This window comes from Rhineura floridana, chromosome 19, assembly GCF_030035675.1.
Source record: "Rhineura floridana isolate rRhiFlo1 chromosome 19, rRhiFlo1.hap2, whole genome shotgun sequence".
Lineage (NCBI taxonomy): Eukaryota > Metazoa > Chordata > Lepidosauria > Squamata > Rhineuridae > Rhineura > Rhineura floridana.
The window spans coordinates 2,737,256-2,754,407 of record NC_084498.1 but is presented as its reverse complement, the minus strand read 5'-3'; the positions used below and the strand labels follow the sequence as shown (position 1 = coordinate 2,754,407).

The following is a 17,152-nucleotide window of genomic DNA, read 5'->3' as shown; positions in this document are numbered from 1 at the left end:
CCTGCACTTCTAGTGCGAGTCGTTTCCGACTCTTAGGGTGACGTCTTGCGACGTTTACTAGGCAGACCGTATATATGGGGTGGGATTGCCAGTTCCTTTCCCGGCCCTTCTTTACCCCCCAGCATATGCCGGGTACTCATTTTACCGACCACGGATGGATGGAAGGCTGAGTGGACCTCAACCCCTTTTACCGGAGATTCGACTTCTTCCTTCCGTTGGAATCGAACTCTGGCTGTGAGCAGAGCTTTCGGCTGCGTTACTGCCGCTTACCACTCTGCACCACGGAGGATCTTGCTTCTAATGACAGTTCTGGTTTAATTTGTTCTATGACCCAATTATTTGTCTTTTTCGCAGTCCATGGTATGTGCAAAGCTCTCCTCCAACACCCCTATTAATCCTGAACAAATATATATATTACACACATATACATATAACAACAACAAATGTATGTATGTTATTTAGAAATCACCAAACCATGAACTTGCAAACACGCAGCAGCACCAAGGAAAACAAAACAAAACAAAAAAACCATTCACACTTCCAGAAGATAAACTAACTTCTCACCAGAACAGAAGAGCCTGGCTGCAGCTGGATCAGGCCAAGGGGGGCCCTTCTAGACCAGCATCCTGTCCTCACAGAGGCCAGCCAGATACCTTTGGGAAGCCCACAAGGCAGGCATGAGCGCAACAGCACTCTCCCCATTTGTGATTCCCAGCAACTGGTATTCAGAAGTACGCATACATCTTCTTAGAATGGTGCCCTGTATCACAAGGATACATCATCTAGAAAGAAAAAATCCTTGTCCTCCCAAACGCTTTTTATTCCCATGGAAACCTATGCAGTTTGAATTAATTAAAGCTTATGCAATTAAATCAAAAGAGTTATTTTGCTTCATAGAGTGACAGCCCTAATTCAATGTGGACCTGACAAGCAACACATTTCTTGAGTTCTCTGCAAAGCTCAGCTTACTGTCTAGCATTGCATTACACACACACACACACACACACACAATGGGTGGGTACGTGTAACTCTGCTACCTTTTCCTGTTTGCTGTCTTCTGGGATGTGCATGACTAAGATATGATCACTCAGGCTGCTGGCAGAAATCCCTTGGAGAAAGAACACAGGAGAAAGCAACTTATTAGAAAACATACAAAGTATTGTCTTTTTCAGTCAGGATTGCAAACAAGCCCGGCAGGCAGTGTTTTTTTAAATATGCGTTTGGATGTAAGACTCAGTTTCAAGCTTTACAGATCCCAGCTTCCCCTCCTTCTGATATGCCTTTTGAAAGACTGCAAGGAAGGATCAGTAAACTCCCTCTTGTACCCACAATCTGTCTCATATATACTAGCTTTCCCAGCTTCCACCCTCTTCCCCCACACCCCCATGCCAAAGCATCATAATGCACCCTCATTCTAACCTCTTCAAGTACCCATTGGTACATAGTCAACCGGCAGTTTGCCTTTTATGTTGCTGGATCAGGTTTTTTTCTAGTGGTTTTCCGCAGTTAAAGTGGGTTTTTTTAAAAAAAATTGCCTCAAAAATATCAATATTAATGTTGTTATTTCACTTAAAATATCATTTTTTTAAAAGAAATCTATGAAAAATTGATATTTTAAAAAATATTAATATCGATATTTTTGTGGGTGAAAAAAACAATTGGTATTTCTAGCCAATAGCGAACATTGATCCCTGATGAAGCGGTACAGGAGGGAAGTTCAATGGAGCGAAAATCAAACTGGCACCAAAATGCGGATCCCATCCCTACTCCAGACACCTCACCCGGATCACCAGCACCAACAATGAAGTCCAAATACCGGTGGATGGAAGCAATTTTATCCTCAAAATGCTTAGCAAACATGTCACAGTGGACTTTAGATGGCTCTACCACCTCTCTAGGGCCAGTATGGAATAAGCCCTTAGCCAGTCTAAACAACTCTGTTGGACACAAGCTGAGGACACAATGGAGGTGGAGAAGTATGTTTTCTTTGGCGCCTTCACTGTCACCAAGTAGGCTTGAACATGAGCACGTACCAGGGTTCGGTTACATTCATTGGGGGCTTTTCACCACCTACGCTGAATCTATCTCCCTTCTTGCTTCATTGTTCTTAGCTCCAGAGTAAACCATGAAGCTTTCTGAGTTCTCCCATTTGGGAGAGGATGCTCAGGTGCTATCATGTCAACCACCTGGGGCATCTCTGTATTCCACAGATCAACCAGGGCTTTGACAGAAGAGCCATGCCAACTAGAAAACTCCCCAGAGCCCTCTGAAAACCAACAGGATCCATCAGTCTCTGGGAGCGGACCATCTTATTTATTTATTTAATTAATTAATTTGTATCCCACCCTTCCTCCCAGCAGGAGCCCAGGGCGGCAAACAAAGCACTAACACACGTTAGTCATATCATAAAAACAGATCTTAAAATACGTTAAAACAAAACAGCATGAAAAACATCTTAATAGGTCCCCCACCTGTGCAGAGGGAAAAGGCCACTGTAAGTCTAAAGCTCACCAGCAGGAGAACTGAGCATGGCACAGGGACTGTTTTTATGTCCCCCACCTTCAGATCACCGTCTCCATGCCAGACTGAGAAGACCAAATCCAGAGTATGCTGTGCTACAAGTGTTGGCCTGATGACATGTTGGGATAGCCCCAAGGTTGTCATGGAGACCATGAAGTCCTCAACTGCCCCAGACAAAGCAGACATGGCATGAACATTGACATCTTCCAAGACTAACAGTCTTGAGATCTTTAACACCACATCTGAGACCACATTCTTCAGTTCAGGTGAGGAGAGGGTTGGGCAGGGGAGTGGATGGTACACCAGTATAATCCCCAATCTGTACTGCAGGCCTAACACAGGCTGGGGTGTAGTTGTCTGGGGTCACAGGCCCCTTACTTTTTGGGAGCAGGTTCCCAGCCAGGTCCCTATATATGAGCCAACCAGCATAAAAAGGGATCATGTTAGCCACTGAGAAGAGTTCTTGTCCTTTCATGCTGATTAGAGCCAATCAGAGTAAAAGGAGATGAGTCGGCCCCTGAGAAGACTCTTCTCAGTAGCTACCATACAGCCTCCCCTTTCATGCTGATTGGCTTCTAGAGACATCTGTTGTAGTGGAGTGTAAACTCAGAGACAACGGGGAGAGCAAGGGAGAGGAGGAAAAGTGGAAAGGGGGCATGGCTGTCAGTGGGCATGGCATGACAATCATGGAGGTACCCTGCACTTCTGAATTTGCACTACATTACTGAACACAAGGTACAAACACTCCAGGCTGGTACTCAGGTGTACAGGGAGCCTGGAGAGCAAGTTCAAAACCACCCTAGGATGGGATATTTAATAAATAATATAATAAATAAATAAATAGAACAAAGTTTTCAACATTACCAAATTAACAGCAGCAAGGGTGAAAGATGCTGTTTTCTGGGCCAGCTCTACTAGACTGACAGCTGCAGAGAGAAATTATACCCAGTCGCTTGTATTTCAGAAGGGCTTGCTCCCAGAACACAAAGAAGTTGGTTTCAGACACAGGTGTAGAGTGCAGGGGTAGCGACTGTGGTTTTAGCCCAAGGCCAGCCTTCTGGGGCCCACATGCGTTCTCTCTCTCCCTCTCCCTCATCCCCCTTCCTCAAATGATCGATCTGATAACTGGGGAGGAGGCAATTTGCAACCCCATCAGGGGGCTGGGCTGGGTGGAGAGTATAATCTAGTGCTCTACCCTAGTGCTCTTTCTTATTAATTTATTTGCTTTTTGCGGATGCCAGAACCAGTGGGGTCTTGGGGGCTCAGAAAAACTTACTGGGGGAGGCAGTGAAGCCCCCAGGCTGTGGGTTATCCACCCCTGGTGTAGAGACACGTACCCTGAGCAAATGTGGTGGTACCCTGGAACACAGTCCGAAAACTGCTGGTCTACTCCGAGGGGTGGGGGTGGGAATCTGTAGCCCTCTGGATGTTGCTAGACTCCAAGCTCCCATCAGCCCCTGCAGGCAGCATAGCCAATGGTCAGGGTTGATGGGAGCTGTAGTCCAGCAATGTCTAGAGTGCTGTTCTTCAACCTCGGGTCCCCAGATGTTGTTGGACCACAACTCCCATCATCCTCAAACAGCATGGTCAAAGGGGATGATGGGAGTTGTAGTCCATCAACACCTGGGGACCCAAGGTTGAAGAACACTGGTCTAGAGGGCACCAGATTCCCCCATCCAAGGCCCATAGAATGGGGATGAGAAACCCAGCCCATCACAGTTAAAAAGCAGGATGGGCAACGCTTTTGGAGGAGAAAGATTGACCAATGATTGCAATACAAATGAAATAAAATAAATAAATAAATAAATAAATGTCACCTTTGAGGGTTGCGTACTCAAACTTCTGCTTGATCTTGGCTGTCTCCACCACATAAGCTGCCACACGTGTCAGAACAAGCAGCCGCTCTCTGGGTTTGAAGCCATTCCGGTCATACTTCACCACTGGTGTAACATACTGAAAACCACCACCGGACACATTTTAGCAGCAGCAATGGCAAGAAGTGCAGCTTTAAGAACATGCCACTCGAGGCAACACAAAATTTGGTGCCCAGCAGAGGGCTATTTTGAGCGCTGGCATGGTTTTACCCTTGCAACATGCACCAGAGTCCTTACCTTTACCTTCTCGTGACGGATCATCTGCATGACTTTGGGGCTTAACTCGCTTTCGCCTAGGAATGGAGGAAAGAAGAAAAATCACAGCTCCCTACAGAAATGAGGGGGTCCCACCAAACACACGTGCACAAATGTTCCCTAGGGAAGGAATCCGGTCTTGGAGAGAAACGTCAGTCTGTCTCTGGCATGCTAGAACATATGAACCAGTCAGGGCTGGCTCTACAATTAGGCAAAGTGAGGCAGCACTACTACTACTACTATTTATTAATTATTAATTATTAATTATTAATCATTAGTCATTAGTCATTAATTATTATTATTATTATTATTATTTATTATTATTTCTGCTGCTGTGGGCAAGGAGGTGAGGTGGCTTGTGGGACTTTTGCCTTAGGTGGCAAAATAACTCCACCCCCCTTCAGTATTATGTACCCTGATGGGGGGGCACCATTTACTGCTCCATCTTGGGGAGCAAAATGTTTTGGGTCAGCCTGTCCAGCACACACACACACATTCCTGGATGGCCCTTCTATTAAGACCAAGGCTGTGTACACACCATACATCTAAAGCTCATGACTTCCCCCAAAGAATCCTGGGAACTTTAGTTTTCCCCTCAAAGAGCTGCAATTTGCAGCACCCTTAACAAACTACATTTCCTCGGATTCTTTGGGGGAAGTCATGTGCTTTAAATGCTTGATGTGTATGCCACCCACATTCTCAGAAAGTCTTGCCATTTCTTGATTACTCACTTAACCTGGTGTCCACAAACGGTTCCTTCAGGCTTTCGGCATAGCCAGCCTTCTTGCCGCAGAAGATGCCACTAGCAACCACTTTTTGCTCCATCTGTAGCCAATATGATGACAGAAGAAAACCAAGTTAAACCTCTCACTTCTGGTCAATGTGTGCAGTTGCACTTATTAGTATGAGGCACAAAATCAGGAGGACACCCTGCCCCCCCATATGCTCAGTCATGGAGAGCACTTACCTGACCTCCAGTAAGTTGCGTCACTGTGGCTTACGGGGAGGTAGAAAGGGAGGGACGAAGTTGGGGCGAGGCCAGTGGGGTGATCCTGGTGGAGCCAATCCAGCACTCCTGCCAGTCCATGTACACCAAGTGACCGTCCTAGCTCATCTTCCCCCTCTACCTCCCGGAAAGCAGCAGCAATGCGACCAACGGGAAGTCAGGTGAGCAGCGGCCCCGTGCTGCCAGCTCCTGCATATTCTCCAAATGGCAGAAAGAAAGGACCCTCTCTGTCATGCACCCCTTTGTTAAAGCTGGACAGTGCTCAGTTCTGTCAATGGCGCTCTCCCCACCTGGGATGCCTAGTGCCTGGTCTGCAGAGGCCTTCCACCTCCAGTACCAGAGGGAGTGCCTAGCCCCTGATAGCTTTATCCTCCCTAAATCAGCCTAACCCCCTTTTCAAGCCACTCCTATGACTTGTGGGGGCAAATGCCACTGTTTGGTATGTGCTGTTGCTTGAGGAAGTGCTTCCTTTGTCTGGCCTGGAAGTCCCGCTGGGTCCTAGTATTGGCATCAGTGTTAAGCGGCTGAGAAAGTACAGCTTAAGCAGTGATTCTTGGGCAACCCCTCCAGGAGTCCTCTTTATTGCACATTCATGATTATTTGCACTCATGATGCTATCGGGGTGGCCCCACTTTTGTTACCATTTGCACCTGCAAAAGTTTCAGGATGGCCACACTGCTTTGCTTCCAGGCAGCACGTATCCCATAACTTCCTGCTGAAATCCTGTAACTTTTTATAACACAAATGTCCTGGTGTATTTTTGGCCTGCTTTTGTAGCACTGCAGCCCCTCTGGACAGCAATCATGTGGTAGCACCGGGGGAGCATTGCAGAACAAACGAAAGCAGAATAAATCCACCACATTATGGCATTAAGGACATGTTGCAGAAGACACCGGCAACAAAACACCAGCCCAGAGGGTCCCGTACACTTAAAAACTGTCCATCTTCAGGGTGCCACAAGATTCTTTGATTTATCATGAACAGAACTGAGTTTCACTGAAATGGCCAGGGCTGGCACCAAGGGCTGGCCAGGTCAGACCCTGGCCGAGGGCCCCTGAAGCCCAGAGGGCCCCCGAAGGGCCCTTCCTTATGGTGTGGGGGTAGTGCTCCCCTTCTGAGATCCTCGACAAGGTCGACTCCCAACCCTGCTGCAGGTCGCAGAGATGGACCTCCCAGGGCCCCCCACCAGGCCGTGTACCTCTCCTCCATGTTTGTGAATGCCCTGCAGAGGCTTCTCTAAGGGGCTGATGCCCCACCACCATTTTGATTGATGGCAGGCATGTGCGCGCACGCAGTGTAGCATGCATGCGTGCCATCAACAAAGATGGTGGCAGAGGTATAAGCCCCTTAGACAAGCCTCCACTGCCATGTTGGTTGATGGCAGCGACCTGCAGGTCGAGCATGCAGGGCACTCACAGAAAGAGAGAAGAGGTAGGTGGAGTGGTCCCGCACGGTCTGTAGGGGGAGCTGGAAGCAGGGGGCCAGGCAGGCTGGCGCCAGCCCTGGCAATGGCTTTCCCCCAAGGAACCCTGGGAGTTGTGATTTAGTGTGGCAGCCAAGAATCCCCCACAGTAGCAGAGATCTCTGGCCCTTCTAAGAACTCCAAGCTCTGCTCCTCTGAGCATGGTCAGCACTACCACAGTAGCCACAATTAGAAGCCAGGCACACAGCTGATATGCAGAGGATGCGCTTCTGGATGAAAGGTTTCAAACTCCCAACATCATTAAAATGTTAAGAACTGAGCTCCACAGAACTCAAAACCCAAACGTTACCTGTGCTTTCTTCTCTGCTGTAATGCCACGGCAGTATTTCCGAACAAGGTTTCTTGCGCAGATCTTCTTCAGGAGCTCGGATGTCTGGGTTGAGAAAGAGGAGGGGGGGATGTCATTTGATGTGGCCAGAGGTGGACATTTGGGAAGGGACCTTAGCTCAGTAGCTGAGCACCTGCTTTGCATGCAGAAGGTCCCGGGCTCAACCCCAGGTTTCAGGCCAGGAAAGACTTCAGCTGGAGAGAGCTGCTGCCAGTCAGAGCAGGCTGGATGCACCAACGCTCTGGCCTGGGGTAAGGCAATCTTTGCAGCCGTGAAGCGGGGAACGTGTGGCCCTCCAAGTAATGCTGGGAGTTGCCAGGGACGGAATCCATTGGTCGGTGCTGGTTTGAAAGCATTCCCTCGACCTAACAGGCTGGCATCAATTCTAGCTTGTTCTGTAGTTGCTGCTTTCACCAATCCATGGTTGTTTTCACTTGGAAAAAATATTGATAATAATATCAATATTTTTAAAGGAAATCAATATTTTAAAGAAAATATCGTTTTTTTCAAAGGAAATATTGATAAGTTATCATTCTTACCATTGATGTCTTAGAGGTGGATTTTTTTTAAAAAAAAGTCTTCAAAAATAGCTGCAGAAAATCACTACATTGCAATCCGATCCTCAGAGATTGAGATTAAGCAAATTAATGGAAAATTTGGCACCAAATCCAAATTGGGTGAAATTCTAGCACATCCCTAGTTGGGACTCCATCTCCCAGCAGCCAGCATGGGCGATGGTCAGGACTGATGTGGTCCAACATCTGGAGGGCTGCATAGGATCTTCATCCCTGAATTACAGGTCTGAAAGACCTTTGCAGCTTGGTAGCCGAACTATGCTTCATCAGCCCCCTTGCCCAACATTCTGCCGTCTGAGTGGCCAGCTGGTCATTTCTGGACGTCCACAAGCAGGGCTGCCCTCTCCTGTGGTTGATCCCCAGTAACTGGCACTGACAAGTAGAGTTCCGCTAAGCTAAGCTAATCATGACTCTTGGTCCTCACCGGTTCCATGATCTCTGGAGGACTGAGCCAGCTTTTGTCCAAGACGTTCTTTGGAATGTGATCTCTCAGTTTCATGAGGTAGGTGTACTGCACAAACCTCACAAAGTCTATGTTCTCAGGGTTCATGGGTTGTTTCCGGTGGATGAAGCCTTTGATGTACCTACAGAAGGGAAACACCACAAACCAGGGCTGGCTTACCCACAATGCCAAGCACTCTGCAGAGGGATGATAGCAGCCAGCCCTGGTTGGGACTTCCATCGTTATCCAGGCGCTTGCCACTGGCAAGCAGAGAGAGAGAGAGAGAGAGAGAGAGAGAACACACAGATTGCCCTGACAGAGGCAGGGCCCTTCCCCCCACACACACACCATTCATGTGAAAACTGTCCTATTGTGAGACTGCTGAAGACAACCAGTTCATGGTTGAAATGCGTTTGGAGGTTGACTGTCATTTGCAAAGGATTTCATGTTTATTTACTCTAGAGACTCATTAAACTGGTGGCTTTTTGTGTGGTAGATTATCATTTCCAGCTTGAATTAAAAAGTGCAACCTTTTCTGCATGGGTTCCTTGTAATCTGCGTGTCAATCATCTATGTCAGGCTGGGTCCCCTTATCCTTCAGTCCTGGCCACCACTAAGGATGGAGGAGAATTTCGCTAAAATCAAAGTTGGCACCAGATTTCCTTACAGTTCACACGTTCACTGTCTTTGTGGATTGATCTTGTATGATTGGACCTTCTGTGGCTTCCCCCAACATCAGAATGTTTTTTAAACGATATTGTTATCATTGACAGCATCAGTCTAAAATACTGAAATGTGCTTTACCTTCAACTTCTGTCAATGAGGCGTCGATGGTAACCATTAATATTCATTGTTTCATTCTTAACCTGTCTCACCCTTAGTTGTTTTTTCTAACTCACAGGGACAGCAGTTCAATTTGTCATATCTATGCTTATGACTTCTTACTTAATCCTGGTTCAATTGTTTGCGTTTGGGGAGAGAGAGCTGATCATCACCATTATGTCCTCCCTGACAAGTTAAATGTAATAATTATTAGGCTACTTCTTAATTTAAGAAAACTTGAAGACCGCTCTATACAGCACAACCTGCATTATCCAACACACCAATTCAATTTGCCTTCCAAAGCAAGTCAAGAGTCCAGCTATCACATTATCTCTTAACTCTCCAATATATACTGCCTTTTCTTATTCGTGTTAAGAAAACTTTTTTTTCTTTGCCAATGTGTCCAGTTGTGTTTTCCAAAGAGGGATGGTCAATGCCATGGAATTGCACACACACCCCCACATGTATTTTCAAAGCTTCTTGTCTTGCTACCTTCCTTCCACTATGGTCTTTTTTGTTTCCTACAAGGTTTGGATATCAACAGGTCCTTCTGCTTATCGCTTTGTAAATGCGGGTGATTATTACTCCCCCCTGCCTAACCCATCTGCAGAAGATTACTATAGGTCATCTTTTGAATCATAAGTTGGTTTGTATTTTTTTTAACATGAAAATGGGCCATCTGCCTCTGTCACTTGCTGGAGGGAGTTTCCAAAGATGGCAAAGCAAGAAAAAACCACTTGTTAAAAGACCGTGTGAATGAGCAGCTGTCTATCAGTAACACTGAGAAACTTCAAACAACGAATTGGCTAATGGAGGTTCTCAGTTTTGTTACCTCTGTTACCTCAGGCTAAACCAGTCAAAACCAGTCAAACCAGCAAGCAGATCAGTGATAAAATGACCCAGAGAGGCATGGGAAAGCAAGGAGTAGAAATAAGATTTCTTAAAATAAAAACAACAACAGTGGTGGATCCAGCAATATCAGTTTTTGGTTGGTTAACTTCAAACATGCTAAATATATGGACAAGAAATTGGACTTAGCAGTGGTTCAGTTTTCAACTTTCATAATCATCACATAACTGAAAATAAATCAAATGAACAAGCCTAGTTTAATTGAGGTGGGGGGGTTGATTGTCTTCAGACAGACAGTAAGCCTGAGGCAAGAGACAGACTTGATGGGTCTGCCTCATTTACATTTAAATACAAAAACAAAAAGACTGTCGGTAGAAAGAACGATAAAATTGGGAAGACTATATCTAACAATATAGTTATTTGGGGGAAGAAAAAATGAACTGGTAAAAGCAAAAGAAAATGGAAAATGAAGGAACACGGAATGGAACTGCCTACTGGTCTGGCAAAATGAGAAACGAACCGGCAGCAGCAAACAACTACATCCCTAACCACCACCCCAATCTAGCTTGCCCCACCAACGGAGTACTGGGAGGGGAAACTTCAGAAAGAGGGCAAAGTGTCCAGTCGGACGTACTTCCGGATTGTCTGTGCTGCCCACATCCTCTTCTTGGCCAGTTTGCGTGCCAGGACGCCTCTCCAGTAGGCTTCCAGATTAATAGCTGAAAGACAGAGAGAGTCACTAAGGGTGAGATGGAGACAAGTGGACCCTTTTGCTGAAGGGAACTGCGTGAGCAGAGCTTGGAAAAGTTACTTTTTAAAACTACAACTCCCATCAGCCCCAGCCAGCATGGCCACTGGATTGGGCTGATGGGAGTTGTAGTTCAAAAAAGTAACTTTTCCAAGCTCTGATAGAGGGATTGATGCCCCATGGGAAGGGCCCTGGTTTTCAACAATAGCATTAGGAAGGATATAGCAATTTACCTGTAGCCTTCCCTTTCATCTGCCCTCTCCCCACCAATGGCATGTGAGCCCCAGAAGGACTGCCAATGAGAGAATGACTGGATGACTTGTACTGGATGTCCAGTTAAGAAAACCAGCTGACTCCCCTTCTCCTTCAGCCATTTCCTTTCCAGCTAGCTTGGAAGAGCTTGTTACTAAGAGCAGGCACCCAAGTTTTATTTTCTTAAACGGTAAGCCTGAGAAAGCAGGGGCCACCTTATCTTTACTGCACTCCAGGAACCTTTTCAGAGGAACAGTGGGGTAAACATTGTTCAAATAAAATCAATAAATATGTAGCAAATTAATGCTAATTAGTGCCCCCCCCAAAACTGCACCAAGAAACTGAATTTTAGAAACTAGCATTTGAAACGCAGACTTTTGGATCTCAATTCCAAAGAATACACATTTTTAAAAGAATGAATCTGTGCAAAACGGTGTCTTTCAGTGCTAAGCAAGATCCCTTTGGTAGCAACCTGCTCACCTGCTTTTTTCCTCCTTTGGAACTCTCGCTTCCCTAAGCATCCTTTGTATTTGGCTTGTATTCTGGAAACTGAAAGTAAAAGGAACTTAAATTTCCTCAAATATATCGTTTGGTGAAAGTCCATGTTTCAAGTCTTGTTTTGAAGCAGGGACAGGCAGCCTGTGGCTCTCCAGATGCTGCACGACTCCCAGCCTCCATCATCAGCCCCAACCGGCATGGACAATGGTCAGAGATGATGAGAGTCAGAGTTCAAAAACATCTGGAGGGCCTGCAGTCCCCCTCCCCCCCGCCTACATCCTGCTAGTAAACATTTGGAGAAGGGCACAGTGTTGGCTACCCCAAGAAAGACTAATGAGATGAACAAAACCCAACAGTATTACCCAGGACAGAATGAGGTGTACAATTGGTAGATAATTTCTTTATAAACGGATTTTGGAAATGAGATGAAGGCAGCAATCCAGAAAGAGGATCAGAAATAACCAAAGTATCTACAGGACTGCAATAAAGCTCAGGAAGTCATCAGACAAGACTTAGCGCAAGCCCTTTTATAGCCCTTCTGCTCAGGAGGGTCCAATCATCAGCTTCGGTGAGCTGGGCCAATACAAGACCTGAGGGTCCTTAGATGCCTACGGGAACATCTGTATCTTCCAGATGTTGTTGGACTCCAGAGCCACTTAGCCTCAGCCACCATTGGCCAAGGGTTAGGGATGAGTAGAGCTAGGGCCCAACCACATCTGGACGAGGGCAGCTTGCCAACCCTTTGTTTTAAAGCAACTCTGTAACCACTTTAACCTCACTTTCATCTTTGGGGTATTGGGGGTGGGGAGGAGCCTTTCGGTTATAGTACTACCTCAGTTAGCAAAGAGGACACATTTCTGGACGTCACTTCTTTAACAGAAACATTGGTACCAGGTAGGAATAACATGGAAAGAATAGGGATAGTTTCCTACCCCTGCTCATAGATGGTGAGGGCAGCTTCAACAGGGGCTTTAGAGGGTGCTTACCCAGCAAGACCCACCCCTCCACCTCTGAATCGTACTGGATCCTTCCCTCCCCAGCCCTCGGATAAAGCGAGCAATCTCTTTAATGCAAAGCAAACACGCAGGTGTGTCAGTTTCACCCTAGCAAAGCAAAGGCACAAGCTTGAAAGTTTATCCATAGCAAAGCAAAGACACAGGCTAGTCAGTTTCACCTTTAAAAAAGCCTTCATTCAAAGGAGTTTTGTTCCTGGAGGATTCGTTAACTGAGGTATTATCACACTTATTGTCTGAATGGGGGGCACTGATAAAGTTACAAAGCAGCATTTAGCAACTCGCCTGGTGTCCTTAGAATGCCATGCTGCAGAACAGAGACCTCTCCATCCCTCTGCCAGTCTGCTTGACAGAAGGCAATCTATTCACATTCTTTACTAACCTGTTAAGACACAGATGAGCAACCTGTGGCCCAGGGGCTGCATGCAGCCCCAAACTCATATTATGCAGCCCCCGACATCCCCAGCCCCAAAGTATGTTTTCCCTTTTATGAAGTGGGAACCATGTGCTCCAATGTCGAAATCCAGCCAAAGACCAATGACCAGGATGTGTTATAATCCAAAACTGCTTGACACCATCTGGCCCCTGGTCCATCTTCCAGCCCAACCACCATGACCACCATCCAATCTGGTGCCCTCCAGATGTCCCATCACCCCCAGCCGGTATGGCTGCAGAAGGTCCACAGGTCCAGCCAACGGCTGATGGGAGTTGTAGTCCAAAACACCTGGAAGGTGTCAAGTTGGGTAAGACTGGGCCATCCCAGTATTGAACGGGAGCAGCCGTCCCATCTCTTTCCACCTTTGGGACCTGGCATCTTTGAACTGGAGATACCTTGTGCATACAGAGATTCCCCACATTTACTGGCATTGCTTCCTGGCTACATTTGCAGAAGTCATTTCTTTGCCTGGCTACAACCGTTCAGGTCCCTTGCAAACCATTCCCATTTCTACAAAATGGCCCAGGGACCTGCAAACATGCTCCTAAACGCCTAAGAATGTCAAAGCTATCAACATGAAGCCTACTTGTGGCAGGGACTTGCAGAACGTCTGCCTCTGGATGGCAAAAGAAACTCCCAATTCCTTCATCATTAAACAGAAGCTGGACATTTGTTTCTAAAGGAGCACATAGACTATGTTTCAATGGGACCTTATTTGGCAATGCAGTGGCAGGAATGGGGCCTGATCTGTATCAAGGATGCAGTGAGGGGCAAAGAGTTTAAAAAAAAAAACCTTCCCCCATAGGAGGGTTCTTGCACTGCCTCCATTTTTGTGTAGTTTGGCCCTGACGGCACCTGGCTGGCCACTGCAGGAAGCAATGCTGGCCTAGATCTGACCCAGCAGGGCTCTTAGGTTCTTAAAGATAGCTAAATGGAACCTTCACATTCAGAGGCAGTCTATCTCAGAGAACTAGATGCTGGAGAGCAACTGCAGTGGAAGGGCTCTTACATTCATGCACTGCTTGTGGGACTCCTAGGGGGCATCTGTTGGGTTGCTTGACCCATTGGACTGTTCCAGCAGGGCATTTCTTATCATCAAGACCTTTGTAAAAAGCCATTTTCATGAGCAGGGGGAATGTAGGGCACAGGCCCTCAGATTCCTCCATAAACAGGGAGGTGCAAATAGAGATGAGCAGATGTCAATTTGGCAAGCATTCATGCATAAGTTTCTGCATTAATCTGCAAATTTCCTTTGAAGATCTGTGTGAAATTTTGAATTTGTATATTTTATCACAAAATAGGTAGGTAAATACATATTATATCTCAATGTATGCATTTCTAAAAACGTATTTTATTCCAGAATGTGCATTTTTAAATGGGTTTGGGTCTCTTTTTTGAATGAAGAACTATACTGCAAAATTCAAAGAAGCGCAAAATCCAGAGAATAATTACATTCTGATCTGGGTTCTACCCTGGGAGTGTGGATCGGTCCATTTCTGTCAATCTGTCTCTCAGTTTTTCATTTTTCCAATCTTAAATTCTGTTCCCCACATTTCTGCAGCCATTAAAAAAACCTCATGAAAATTCATCAGCATTTCAGTGTGAATTTCTTCTAATAAACACATTTTTGTAGGCAGTTTGACCAATGGACACATTGTTGCAAGCAATTTCCCTTAATATCATGCATTTCTGCAAACACTGGTTAGAGAACTGCATCACAAAATTTGGAAAAGTGTGAGGTTTGAAGGCTGACTACTTCAGCTCTTGTATTGTTTCAGAAAGTGCAGATTAGGTAGGATCGCCTTTCAATGTGAACTCAATGAAATTTCTTCCCCATCCGTACTGGGGAGGTACAAACTAAACCAGTTTTTGTCAGACTGTGAGCTGAATGAAGTTCTCCTCCACTCCTAGTTGCAAAATCCATCCGCTCCTAGTAATTCTAAATTTCCCACAACTCATGTTGTGGCCTTCTTAGAACAAACCCTTGCAGAAAAACAGGAGGCATCAAAAAATTCAGACAGAAAATAACGTTCTGAGATGCAATATCAAAAGTCGGCAAAGTACATACTTAACAGATGTTTTCTGTATTCAAAGGCATCTTCCGTGGCAAACAAAGTTCTTGGGAAACGGATGAATATTTTGGTCCTGGACAAAAGAAAGGCAAACAATGAAATGCAGACACCCAGGATGTGGAACCTGAGGGGGGGAAATCTACACCGCCATTTAGTGAATGATCATTTATTCCCAGTATGATCCCACCAATTTTAAGCATCTCAAGTTAGAGAGGGGGGCAAGTCTGTCAATTTCAGTCTTTCTCCGTTTCCCATTTTTCCAGTCTTAAGTTTAGTTTGCCACATTTCTACATTAGTTTGAAATTTAAAAAAAAAATCCTAATGAAAACTCACCAGCCATTTTTAGCATGCATGTCTCCCTAATATACATTCTTTTATGACATTTTGATTAATATACACATTTCTGTACATGAAATTGTACATTGTAATATTTGAAAAAGTGGGAATTTCAAAGGATACCTGTGTTTTGGTTCACCAATTGTTTTAGGAAGTGTGAATTAAATAAGTTTATATTAAAATGTGAACCAAACTGAATTCCGACTTAAGTCCCACTTATTTCAATGGGAGAGATGTAAAGTTCTGTTTTAACTCTCTCATTGAAACAAAAGAGACTTTAAAAATTGACACAAAAATTCAGCATTTTAGTGCAAATTTCTTCCAATACATACATTTTTGCAGGCAATTTCTCATCATGTAATGCATTTTTGTATGTTATTTTCACTCATATATTTATCTGTATGCACACTATCCCCTAACATATGCATTTTGTGAACCTTGTTTTGCATTGCAAAATTCGGATACTTGCGAATTTCAAAGGACGGCTGTGTCTCGGTTCTCATTTGTTTTGGAAAGCACAAATTTGATAGATTCAGCTTGAAATGCAAACGGAATCAAAATCCTCCCCCATCCCTAGACTGAGAATAGCTGTCTGTAAACGGGTGCCAAATACCAAGAGTGGCTTTTACCTTCCCATTTTGTAGTCTTCGGGCTGGTAGCCAATATGCTTTATGAGCTTCTCGACCCCTTTGGCAGCTGTCCCTCGCCAGTGAGGCCAGGTGTCTGGACACAAGGACTTGTACCTAAAAATAATGATCAAATCAGGGGCACAAGGGAAAAGCGTTCCAAACGAGACTGGAATGAATGCCTTATACAGAGTCAGACCATTGGTCCATCTAGCTCAGTAGTGTCTGCACTGACTGGCAGAGGCTCTCCTGAGTCCCAGACTGGGTCCTCTCCCATCCCTCCCTGGAGATGCTGGGGACTGAACCTCACACCTTCTGCAAGCTCTACCACTGAGCTACAGCCCTTCCCCATGAGGGTGCAACCTGAGTCCTGAACCTTCTGCAGTGGGACCAGATCTCCTGACTCATTTCCTCCCTTAAAAAAACAGATTCTCTTCCACTTTCGCAATGCTGGAGGGATTTCTTGAAGCAAGGACAGGTGCTCATGTCTGTAGTGATCAGAGGATCTAAGGTTGGCTTGGGCGGGGATCATTGCAAAGCAGCCAGAACATAAATACAGGAGGTAACCACAGAGCAAGTATGAAGTAATAAATTGGCCAAGTGCCTCATACCTGTCAGTTATGTACTGGTGCTTTTGCAGCCGCTGACCAGAATTGCTAAGTTTAGGGGGAAACATGAGGACATGGAGGGTTATATAATTATTAGATCTTCACTGGCTACCAGTTGTCTACCGGGCCCAATTCAAGGTGTTGGTGTTGACCTTTAAAACCCTATACGGTTTCGGCCCAGTATATCTGAAGAAACACCTCCAGAATCACCGATTGTGCCGCCTGACGAGATCAGCCTCGCAAGACCTCTCGGTCCCACTGGTGAGAACAGCTAGGCTGGTACGGACCAGAGAGAGGGCATTCTCTGTTGTGGCCCCCACCCTCTGGAACTCTCTCCCTTTCGATCTCAGACATGCTTCCTCCCTGTCCAGCTATCGCCGAGCCTTGAAGACCTGGCTGTTCAGGCAGG

General features: G+C 45.7%; 1 protein-coding gene across 4 annotated transcripts in view; it reads right to left on the bottom strand.

The window, feature by feature from the left end:
• Nucleotides 1-17,152, bottom strand: part of MYO1H (myosin IH) — a 101,390-nt gene that overhangs the window by 5,101 nt on the left and 79,137 nt on the right. For all 4 annotated transcript variants that reach the window (XM_061602283.1, XM_061602285.1, XM_061602284.1 and 1 more), the window contains 10 exons: nucleotides 16,139-16,252; nucleotides 15,170-15,246; nucleotides 11,635-11,703; nucleotides 10,789-10,873; nucleotides 8,466-8,625; nucleotides 7,428-7,511; nucleotides 5,381-5,474; nucleotides 4,632-4,687; nucleotides 4,338-4,473; nucleotides 1,038-1,108 (listed from right to left, as the gene is read on the bottom strand). In XM_061602283.1, the coding sequence (XP_061458267.1) occupies nucleotides 1,038-1,108; nucleotides 4,338-4,473; nucleotides 4,632-4,687; nucleotides 5,381-5,474; nucleotides 7,428-7,511; nucleotides 8,466-8,625; nucleotides 10,789-10,873; nucleotides 11,635-11,703; nucleotides 15,170-15,246; nucleotides 16,139-16,252 (946 nt within the window). The remainder of the gene's footprint in view (nucleotides 1-1,037; nucleotides 1,109-4,337; nucleotides 4,474-4,631; nucleotides 4,688-5,380; nucleotides 5,475-7,427; nucleotides 7,512-8,465; nucleotides 8,626-10,788; nucleotides 10,874-11,634; nucleotides 11,704-15,169; nucleotides 15,247-16,138; nucleotides 16,253-17,152) is intronic.